We start from the raw sequence: 12,167 nt of genomic DNA, 5'->3' as shown, positions 1-12,167 counted from the left end.
AGGCTCCTAAGTGACTCAGATTACAGGTGTGAGTCCCTGTGCCTGATATTTCCATAGATTCTGAAAGACATTTGCAAAATTCTCTATTCAGTTTTTTTTTTTTTGTACCAGAGATCAAACTCGGGACCTTGTGCTTGCGAGGCAGGCACTGGAACCACTGAGCTAAATCCCCAGCCCCTCTATTCAGTTTTTAAAAACTTAGTAAGTTAGGGATGAATAGAGACTATATAATAAAAGAGATTGATCTCAGTTCAAAAGTAAATATAGTCATCTTTTGGTATCTAGAGGACTGGTTTTAGGACCTCTCGTGGATACCAAAAGTTATAGATGCTCAAGTACCTCATATGAAATGGTTTAATATTTGCATATAACATATTTATATCCTCCTGCACACTTTAAATCTTCTCTAGATTTCTTATAATAGCTAATACAATGTAAATCCTATGTAACTAGTTGTTATAATGTATTGGTTAGGGAATAAGGAGAAGAAAAAATATATTCAGTACAGATACACTTTTTTTCCCAATATTTTTGAGCCACAGTTGGAAAAATCCACAGATGTGAAACTCATGATACAATGGCCCAAATAAATATGCTTAATATAGAAAGAACTGTTACCATATTAAATTATACTTTGGAATTAGGTGGGTGTGGTGGTGTGCACCTGTAGTTCCAGCTGCTCAGAAGGCTGAGGCAGGAGAATCACTTGAGCCCAGGAGTTTAGGGCCAGCCTGAGCAACATAGGGAGATCCCATCTCTTAAAAAAAAATGATGTTCTGGAAATAGCCAATACAAATAGACCAGAAAATAAAAAATAAATACAGGAAACAATAAGAAAAACTAGTAGAAAATAAGATATTTTGGTAACTACTGGAGTACAATGTTCATTTATAGAAATAAATACATTTGATATATTTATATCACAATTGCTATAGTGGAGCAATAATATAATGGAAGAAAGAATCCTGTTCATAATAAAACAAAAATACAAAATACTTTGGAATAAGGTTAACAAGGAAAATTAACAAGAAAATTTAAAATGTTCCCGAAGGTTACAAAAGAAGACTTAAATTAATAAAACTCATCCCATATTATTGGATAGGAAGACACCATAAGGACACATTTGATGTCAGTTCTCCTTAAGCTATTACTCTGCAAGAATTGTTTATTGTCTATAGAGTTAATGTAGTTCCAATTAATACATTAATAGAATTCTAAATAGATCTGTTACTTCTAAACCCGCCTAACAACAAATAAGCATGAATAGCCAGGGACAATGCTAAAAGAGAAAATGAAGAATGGTAAGATTGCCAAGATTCCTCAGTAATTAAATACCATGATACAGCCGCCTGAAGAAAAAGATGGAAGGAAGCACAGTAGCAATCTTCTTGTTCTGTTCTGTGGAGTTGGGGTGCCCACCCCAGCGGGAAAGGCATTCTGCTTTACTCAGGGTGCCTGCTGAAATCCCAGTCTCCTTAGGAAACACTCTCACAGACACACCCACACATCATGTTTAACCAGCTATCTGGGCATCCCTGGGCCAGCCAAGGTGACACAAAATTAGCCACCACAGGGCTAGGGACGTACCTCAGTGGTAGAGCACTTCCCTAGCATTTGTGAGGCTCTGGGTTCGATCCTCACTACCATAAATAAACAAATAAGCCCTCACAGGAAGAAAATAGTAAGTTCAAAAATATGTTCATATGAGAATTTATTTTATGACAATAGGTAGGATCTCAGCTCAGTGAGGACATTCAGTAAGTGCTGTTGAGGAACAGCTGAACAGATCTAGGGAAAAATGTTGGATCCAACATTCAAACTTTACACAAGAATATATTCTAGACATATTAAATGTAAAAAATACTGTCATACAAATCTAGGATAATCTTAGGAAAATTCACTCATACCTTCAAATGGAAGACATTCTTCTAACTATAAAACAAAACCAGAAATCTAAAACAAAACTAATAAATTAGACTATGTATGTTTTTAATGCTGTGATGAAAACCACCCTAAATGAATGGCAAAAATACAGAGCTTGAATGCCCATAATCCTAGGCTTTGTGGCCTGTACATTTAGCCTGCTGCTATTCTTCATATTTAAAAATCAATAGCAGCCTGAGGCCCACCATTCCATTGGTAAGTGTGTGCAGATCCTGGGGAGCAGCTGTGTGGACTAGAGCGGCGCGACTGCAGGTGGATCACGGCCAGGGCTCCGCTCCGACCCCAGAGGCTCCTGCACACATGCCCAAGCCAAAGGCCTGACCAGAAAAGAGCTGCACAGGCACACAAGCTTCAGCCAGAGGCCCGCCATCCCATCAGCCACAGCCAAGGACCCACCTGGAAAAGAGCTACACAGGCGCACAAGCAACAGCCAGAGGCTTGGCCTGATACTGTTTCGGAATCGCGGAAAGAAATGTACGGAGACACAGAATTTGGGTAAAAAAACAAAGCCTTTAATTGCTAGCGAGGGGGACCGCCAGAAACTCGTCTGATCAATGTCCACCCCGTCCTTTGCTTTAACATTTCCTTTTATATCTTCTTTTAGCCATTACCTCATTTCTGGTGGTCTTAGTAAAATTTCTGTTTCTCTTTTACAACTAGTTCCTGTTAACGGTTACAGTCACAGACATATAACAAATAGATGGCGCCTAAAACACATACATTGTAAACCACCCAAACATTTGTACTTTGCTTTTCTCCAGGTTAAATGTTATCTACAGTTAGGTTACAGGTCAAAGGTTCAGTTAGCCATCACTTTAAACAACAAGAGTTACGGGAAAGGTAAATCTTAAAGGAACGGATTACTTATTCTACTTCAGCTACCTTAATAACTAACCCATAGTTTAAATTTTCTCTATCAATACCATTGATAAGTGCATGGAGACCCTAGCCAGAAGCTTGCACAGACAATAGGAACTGGGGTGCACAGCCCCCAGCAAAAGGCCCTCCCAGACAACAGCTACATAGGGGCCCAGCGAGAGGCACGCCTAGATACCATCCCAAGTGTGCACAGGCCCCAGCCAGAAGCCCGCCCAGACAACAGGTCAGCTCAGGGATCCAGAAAGCCACCACTCTGAACCCAGGAATTGGTGTACTGGTGAGCAGCATTGTAAAGGCTGCTCAGTGGCTTGCTGGGAATTGAAGACCACTGGGTGAGGAAAAAGTCACCTCAACAAAGGCACAGCAGGCTGCATCTGTTGAAATGAGAAGACACCTAAATAGTCTCAAAACCAGACTTCCAAATCACCTAAGGCAACCCCAAAGGGCAACAAGATGGAACAATCTGATACTCAACCACCTGGACTCCCTGAATTGGCAATGAAAGAGGATATGGAAAAAATGAAATCAGAAATAATTTCCCAGATAAGAGCAGAGATTGTGCCCATAGTGCAAGACGTGATTAATAAATCTAGAGAGGACACAGATTAAAAAATAGAGGAACTGAGGAACATGATGAAATCCCAACATAGGAAACAAATGGAATCCATAAAAGAGATACAAACAGATTTCCAGGAGATTAAAAACTCCATTGAAAGTTTATACAGCAGAATGAGCCAATGTGAGAATAGAATTTCAGATATAGAAGATAGGATGGCAATTAGTGACCAGGAAAAGAAAACTTTTTTCTTTTTTTTAAAATGTATAACTTTATTATCATTCACTAAACACACACATGCAAAAATTAAAATTATTCAAAGAAAAGCAATGCAAGGGAAAAAAACTATAATAATATAAAAAAAATAATAGAACTCAACCAAAGCAAAACTGAAAAGTACTTAAACATTTTTCCATATAATTTTTTAAAAATCTCAAGCATTAACAAGACATCAGAAGATGATTTGTTTTAGAAAGATTTTTAAAACTAATATTGAACAAATAGTGGTCTGGAGAAAAAATTCTAATTAACTAGTAGACTCCACATAGGCCAAATTTTTTAAAATTTAAATTTCAATATAGTCATGTGACATGTGATGGAACTATAATCTGAGAAATATATTATTAGGCAATTTCATCCATGTGTATCACAAAGTACCACACAGAGTGCCAATTACTAAGTGCAAACTGAAAATGTATACGTCAATCATCTGTGATGCCCCCTTAATATTATCCAAATATGCAGTTAAACACGAGATACATGAGGCTACCACTGGCATAGCAGCACAGTTTTACAGTAAACTCTTTTATATAAGTAGGATTATGCTCTAAAGGATGAAAAGCACAGCATGTTATGATCAGTACCTAAAAGAGTAACAGTCATTTATCACACTATCAAGTACTGTGAACTGTACATAGTTGTATGTGCTTCTTCTGGAAACACACCCTTCTCTCCTTTGATCTCAATGACTCTTCCTTCCCAATGCACTGATGAGCTCCGGCCTAGTCTCTATCTACATCTCTTCCTATAGTTTTAAACACAATCTATATATGGATTCTTTCCAGAATCCAGCCTGTAACTCTGATCTCTCCCCTTCCCCTCCCACCACCCCTACACCTTTGAACCTTTTCTTCGAATTTCAAATTATCAATTATTCATTTTAATCATTTTAATCCTTAATTACACTTTCAGTTTCTCACACTAGAGAAACTATTTGGTATTTACACATGTGTGTCCTATTTATTTCACTTAAGAGTATGGCCGCAATATGCATCCATTTAGCTATAAATGTCTCTAGTTTCTCATTCTTTATGGCTGAGTAGTACTCCATTTTATAAAAAAACCACAGCTTCTTTATCCAGTTTCCAGTTGATGGGCACTTGGGCTATTTCCAAGCTTTAGCTATTACAAACTCTGTCGCTATAAACATGGGTGTGCATATATCACTGTGGTATGATTCTTTTAATTCTTTTGGGAAGATACCCAGCAGGGGGGATAGCTGGGTCAAATGGGATCTCTAATCCTAGTTCTTTGAGATATCTCCATACTGATTTCCACAGTGGCTGCACCAGTCTGCACTCCCACCAGCAATGGAGAAGGGTTCCTTTCTCCCCACACCCCCACCAGCATTTGTTATTGGTTGATTTCTTGATAGCAGCCATTCTTTGTGGGGTGAGGTGGAATCTCAGTGTTGTTTTCATCTGCATCTCTTGAATAACCAGTGATGTTGAACATTTTTTCATTTGTTTATTTGCTGCTTTTACTTCTTTGTCTGAGAAATGTCTGTTCATTTCAGATGCCCATTTTTTAATTGGGTCTTTGAATTTGGGGGGGGTCTGATTTTTTTCAGTTCTTTATATATTCTAGATAGTAGTCCTTTGTCTAAGGTACAACTGCTGAAAATTTTTTCCCACATTGTAGGTTTTCTCTTAGCTCTGTTGGTGGTTTCTCTTGGAGTGCAGAAGTTTTTAATAAGATGAGATCCCAGTTGTTGATTCTTTGTGCTAGCTCCCGTGCTACTGAAGTTTTGTTCATAAAGTCTTTTCCTATGCCAATGTCTTCAAGAGTTCTACCTAACTTATCTTCCAGCAAATTTAATGTTTCTGTCTTAATATTTAGACCTTTAATCCACTTTGAATTTAGTTTAGTGCATGGTGATAGGTATGGGTCTAGTTTTAATCTTTGGCAGGTTGAAATCCAGTTTTTGAACACCATTTATTAAATAGGCTATCTTTCCTCCAATGAGGATGGTTGGCTCCTTTGTCAAAGATGAGGTGGCTGGACATATCTGTTGTCGTTTCTGCATCTTCTAATGTATTCCACTGATCCTCGGGTCTATTTCTTTGCCAGTACCATGCTATTTTTGTCACAGTAGCTTTGTAGTATAGTTTCACATTGGGGATTGTAATACCCCCAGCCATGTCTCTGTTGCCTAGAATTTCTTTTGCTATTCTAGGTCTCTTCTGGTTTCAAATGAATTTTTGAATTGTTTTCTCTAATTCTGTAAAATATATTGTGGGAATTTCAATCAGCATTGCATTAAGTCTATATAGTAGTTTTGGAAGTATGGCCATTTTCACTATATTGATTCTTCCTACCCAGGAACAAGGAATGTCTTTCCATTTCCTTATATCCTCCTTGATCTCCTTTTTCAGAGTGCTGTAGTTTTCAGTGTAGAGGTCTTTTGCCTCCTTTGTTAGATTGATTCCTAGATATTTCATTTTTTGGATGCTATTGTAAAAGGAATTGTTTCCAGGGGCTGAGGATTTAGCTCAGTGGTTTCGCCACCTGCTGCGCAAGTGCAAGGACCTGAGTTCGATCCCCGGTACCAAAAAAAAAAAAAAAAAAAAGGAATTGTTTCCCTAATTTCTCTCTCAGTGAGTCTATTATTTGTATATAAAAAGGCTATTGTTTTTTGAGTGTTGACCTTGTATCCAGCTACTCTACTGAATCTGTCAATTAAGTCTACGAGTATTTTGGGTCTTCTATGTAAAGTATCATATCATCAGCAAATAATGACAGTTTATCTTCTTTGTTTCCTAACTTTACTCCTTTTATTTTTTTTTTCTTTTCTAATTGCTGTGGCTAATGTTTCCAGAACAATATTGAAGAGGAGTGGTGCTAATGGGCATCTTTGTCTTGTTCTTGATTTTAGCGTAAAAGTTTTCAGTTCTTGACCATTCAGTATGATGTTGGCTGTTGGTTTTTCATAGATAGCCTTAATCAAGTGGAGATAAAATTTCTCAAAAATAGTAAGGGACCATGAGAAATCAATCCATCAGCTGCTAGATGATGCAAAGAAGAATAACATCAAACTGATCAGAGTCTATGAAGAAATAGGACAAAGTGCAGATGACATAAAAAAACTCTTCACAGAAGTAATGGCAGAAAACTTCCCAAATAGGGGAAAAGAACTTGACATACAGATAAGTGAAGCATATAGGACTACAGCTAGCCTTCATCAAAAAAAATCTACATATAGGCATATAATTGTTAAGATTCCAGAAACCCAACAGAAGAACAAAATTTCACAAGGAGTTAGAGAAAAGAAACAAATCACATACAAAGGAAAGCCCATCAGAATCACAGCATACTTCTCAATGCAAACCCACAGGCAAGAAGAATGTGGAGTGATGTATTTCAAGCCCTAAAGGAAAACAACCTCCAACCCAGATTGATGTACCTTGCAAAACTATCTTTCAAAATTGAAGGAGAAATAAGATACTTTCATGACAAAGAGCGCCTCAGGAACTTCATGAATACCAAACAAGCACTCCAAAAAAATTTAAACAATATCCTAGGACAAGACAACAAGGATCACAACCCAAGGAAGCCCAGCAGAATGAATCCATTGGGCATGACAAGAAATTAAACCCAAAGGGGGAGAATCCAACAAAAAGAAAAAGTCATGACAATGATAAGTCAATACATATCAGTTATAACCATCAATGTTAAATGGTCTCAATTCATCAATCAAAAGAAACAGACTGGCAGAATGGATCAAGAAGCAAGATCCAACAATATCCTGCATACAAGAAACATACTTAATTCAAAAAGAAACTCATAGACTGAAAGTTAAAGGGTGGAAAAGCATACTCCATGCGACAGGAACCTGAAAAAAAGGAGGAGTAGCTACTCTCTTTGCAGATCAAGTGGATTTCAAACCAACATTGATTAAGAGAGACAAAGAAAGACACTATATCCTTGTAAAGGGAACAATGCAAGAGGAAGGGATGACAGTCATAAATATCTATGCACCAAACACTAGTGTGCCCAAGTATATAAAACAAATACTAATGGACATGAAAAATCATATAAGCACTAATACAATACTAGTGGGGGACCTCAATGCCCCACTATCACAAATAGATCAACTAGACAAAAAATAAGCAACAAAATACTAGAACCCAATCAAACTCTTGAACAAATGAACTTGACAGATGTTTACAGAGTGTTCCACTACACAAAATCAGAATACACATTCTTTTCAGCTGCACTTAGGTCATTCTCCTAAATAGACCACATACTCGCTCATAGAACACGTTTAAGTAAGTGCAAAGGAATTGGAGTTATCCCCTGTATATTATTAGACCCTAGTGCGATGAAATTGGAGATCAATAGCAAAAGACACCACAAGAATTTCATAAACATGTGGAAATTGAACAACACACTTCTGAATAACCAATGGGTCACAGAGGAAATTAAAGAAGAAATCAGACAGTTCCTTCAATTAAATGATGATGACAGTTCAACATATCGGAATCTATGGGACTCAATGAAAGCAGTCTTAGGAGGGAAATTCATAGCAATGGATACTCATATTAGGAAAACTGAGCGAGCCCAATTAAACAACTTGATACTGAACCTCAAGCTTCTAGAAAAAGAAGACCAGGCCAAACCCAAAGCTCATACAAGGGAGGAAATTATAAAGATCAGGGCAGAAATCAATGCAATGGAGACTAAGAGAACAATACAAAAAATCAATGAAGCCAAGAGTTGGTTCTTTGAAAGAATAAACAAAATTGACAAACCCTTAGCTAAACTTAAAAAAAAAAGGAAAGAAAAGGCCCAAATCCATGCAATTAGTAATGAAAAGGATGAAATTACGAGGGACCCAGCAGAAATCCAGAGGATCGTCAATACCTATTTTGAGAACCTAGACGCCAGTAAGATGGAAAACACAGAAGAAATGGACAGATTCCTAGATACATATGAACTACCAAAGTTGAACGAAGACCTGAAAATTGTAAACAAGGCAATATCAATCCATGAAATTGAAAATGTAATTAAAAACTTACCAAGTAAGAAAAGCCTGGGTCCTGATGGCTTCACTGCTGAATTCTACAAGACGTTTAGAGAGGAACTACTGCCACTACTGTTTAAACTCTTTAATGAAATTGAAAGGGAAGCAATACTCCCAAATTCATTCCTGGAAGCAAGCATCACCTTTGTCCCCAAAGCAGAGAAAGACCTAACCAAATAAAAAGAACTATAGGCCAGTCTCACTAATGAACATAGATGCAAAAATCTTTAATAAGATGCTGGCAAGTAGAATGCAGAAGATCATCAAGAAAATCACACACCCTGAGCAAGTGGGATTCATCCCAGGGATGCAGGGATGGTTCAACATAAGCAAATCAATAAATGTAATAGACTATATTAACAGAGCCAAGGACAAAAACCATATGATCATCTCAATAGATGTAGAAAAAGCATTTGACAAAATCCAACATGCATTTATGATAAAAACTCTAAAAATAGGAATAGACAGTCTCTACCTCAATCTGACAAAAGCCTTCTATGAAAAACAAACAGCCAAAATCATACTAACTGGTCAAAAACTGAAATCCTTCACACTAAAATCGGGAACAAGACATGGATGTCCACTATCACCACTCCTGTTTGATATTGTTTTGGAAACATTAGCCACAGCAATTAGACAAGAGAAAGAAATAAAAGGAATAAAGATATAGGAAATGAAGAAATCAAATTGTCATTATGTGCAGATGACATGACACTCTATATAGAAGACCCCAAGCACTCCACCAAAGTCTGATAAAAACATCATGGTACTGGCAAAGAAACAGACCTTAGGACCAGTGGAACATATTAGGTGATGCAGAAACAACTCCAGACACACTCAGTCACCTCATCTTTGTCAAAGGAGCCAAACACCCTCACTGGAGGAAAGATAGCCTTTTTACTAAGTGGTGCTGGAAAAATTGGGTTTCAACTTGCCAAAACTAAAAAAAAACTAAAACTAGACTTATATCTCTCACCATGCACTAAACTAAAATCAAAATGGATTAAAGATCTAAATATTAAAACAGAAACGTTAAACCAGCTGGAAGAGAGATTAGGAAGAACTCTTGAAGACATTGTTGCAGGAAAAGATTTTATGAACAAAGCGTCAGTTGCCCGTGAACTAGCACAAACAATCCACAAGTGGGATCTCTTCTTATTGAAAAGCTTCTGTAAAGCACAGGAAACCATCAACAGTGTGAAGAGACAACCCACAATGTGGGAAAAATTTTCACCAGCTGTCCTTCAGACAAAGGCCTACTATCTAGAATCTATAAAGAACTTTAAAACATCAGACCTCCCACATTTAAAGACCCAATCCAAAAATCGGCATCTGAAGTCAACAGACAGTTCTCAGACAAAGAAGTAGAAATAGCAAATAAACATATGAAAAAATGCTCAAAATCATGGGTCATTCAAGAGTTGCAAATGAAAACAGCACTGAGATTCCACCTCATCCCAGAAAGAATGGCTGCTATCATGAAATCAACCAATAACAAATGCTGGTGGGACTGTGGGGAAAGAGGAACCCTACTCCACTACTGGTGGGAGTTTTGACTGGTGCAAACCTGTGGAAGTCAGTATGGAGATAGCTCAAAGAACTAGGATTGGAAGTCCCATTTGACCCAGCTATTCCCCTGCTGGGTATCTTCCCCAAAGAATTAAAAGAATTATACCACAGTCATATATGTGCACCCATATATCATATCATAGCAGCACAATTTGTGATATTCAAAACTTGGAAGCAACCCAGTTGCCCATCAACTGAAGACTGGATAAAGAAAATGTGGTTTTTTAATAAAATGGAGTATTACTCAGACATAAAGAACGAGAAGCTAGAGACATTTCTAGCTAAATGAATGCACTTTGAGGCGATACTCTTAAGCGAAATAAATAGGACACACATGTGTAAATACCAAATAGTTTCTCTAGTGTGAGAAACTGAAAGTGTAAATAAGGGCTAAAAGGTATAATAGATAATGTGAAACAGGAATAAAAGGGGCAATGGGGAAGGAGAAGTGGGAGGGGTAGGGGAAAGGAAAGAAGGGAATGGAATTAATATGAGAAAATGAAAAAATGGAAACAGTCTTTGTAGATAGGGAGGGGTAGAGGGGTTGAAGGGAGAGCAGGGGAATGGGGTAAAAATAAGAACCGAGAGAGATTATGTAAAGGTGCAAATTTCCAATGATGAATGTCATTATATTGTATACCTTAAATGTACCAATATAATTAATTTTTTAAAAATCGATATAACAAGCTGGGTGTGGTGGTGCACTGCTGTAATCCCAACCTGAGCAATGTAGTGACTTAGTGAAATAAACATAAAAATCTCAAAATAAATATTAAAAAGGCTGGAGATTAACTCAGTGGGAAGGCCCTGGGTTCAATCTCCCTTACTGGAAAAAAAGAAAAAAACACAACAGTGAAAAATAAATAGAGCAAATAAACCAGATGATCAGTGGCCCATGTGAAGAATTTGCAAGTAAAATTTCAACATAGAAAATTCAGTAAGAAAAGAATGTAACTTGTCATCTATAATCCCAGTTGCCTATAATCTTACTAGTAAATGTTATTTACTGTTTAAGTAAATCTTTCTGGTCTTTTATCTTTATAAATATGCATAACTTTTTTTACAAAAATGGGATTGTTATGTATATGTCATTCTGCTGGTCTTTTCACTCAGTGATGTCAGAACATTTCATACATGACAAATATTATCTTCAATATCTTTTCTTGTTTTTTGGGGTTTTTTGAGAGAGGGTCTTACTATGTAGTTCAGGTTAGTCTTGAACTCACTATGTAGCCCAGGCTGGCCTTGAATTCACAGCAATCCTCCTGCCTCAGCCACCCAAGTGCTGGGATTATAGGCATGCACTATCATACCCAGCTCCTCAATACCATTTTTTTAATGGCTATATACTAGCCTATTTTATAGATTTCATGTCATTTTTTTAATTGGCATATGGGCTAATTCTAATGTTTTGCAAGTAGTTAAATAAAAATAAACATTAACTCCTTTTCCAACTTCCTACTAAATGAGGGTGTATATATATATATATATATATATATATATATATATATATATATATGATTTGCAAGTATAAGCACTGTGTTCAGCGAAACCTCTGGTCATAGTCCTGCCTCTTTAGCTCTACTAGGCTTGAAGTCTTTGCTCCAAAGAGATTGTCCCATGCTTGTCCACTGTGTCCCAAGCTGTCCTCTCTAGCGGCAATCAGCCACATTGACTGACAAGAGATGTGAACAGATTTTCTGGCTGGTTTGAAGTAGAGTGTTCTATAAAATGGTTGCTAAGAAAGCCAAGGGGTTATTACTGTAGCAGAGAATAAACCCTTGTTCTTTTGGGATTGCTCCTTGTGTACTCAACTGTGCCATCCAATATGATAGCCACTAGTGACATATGGCGTTTCTATTTAAATATAAATACATTTAGTTTAAAAATTCTGTTCCTCAATCACGCTCACCACTG

The 12,167-nt window shown here is 37.2% G+C and overlaps 1 protein-coding gene across 5 annotated transcripts in view; it reads left to right on the top strand.

Annotated features, from left to right (window-relative positions):
• Ca5b (carbonic anhydrase 5B) overlaps positions 1-12,167 on the top strand; it is a 121,405-nt gene that overhangs the window by 100,691 nt on the left and 8,547 nt on the right. Inside the window, exon 8 of one of the 5 annotated variants that reach the window (XM_087193703.1) lies at positions 2,145-2,446. The exons of the other annotated variants lie outside the window; for them this stretch is intronic. Within the exon in view, the coding sequence (XP_087049829.1) occupies positions 2,145-2,180 (36 nt within the window). The 3' untranslated portion in view covers positions 2,181-2,446. Of the gene's footprint in view, positions 1-2,144; positions 2,447-12,167 lie in introns of those variants that run through there. 5 annotated transcript variants of the gene reach the window in all.

This window comes from Heterocephalus glaber, unplaced genomic scaffold (assembly GCF_053883595.1).
Source record: "Heterocephalus glaber isolate CG9 unplaced genomic scaffold, H.glaber_assembly_v1.0 deba00001594, whole genome shotgun sequence".
NCBI classification, from domain to species: Eukaryota; Metazoa; Chordata; class Mammalia; order Rodentia; family Bathyergidae; genus Heterocephalus; species Heterocephalus glaber.
This window is presented reverse-complemented; position numbering and strand designations above follow the sequence as displayed.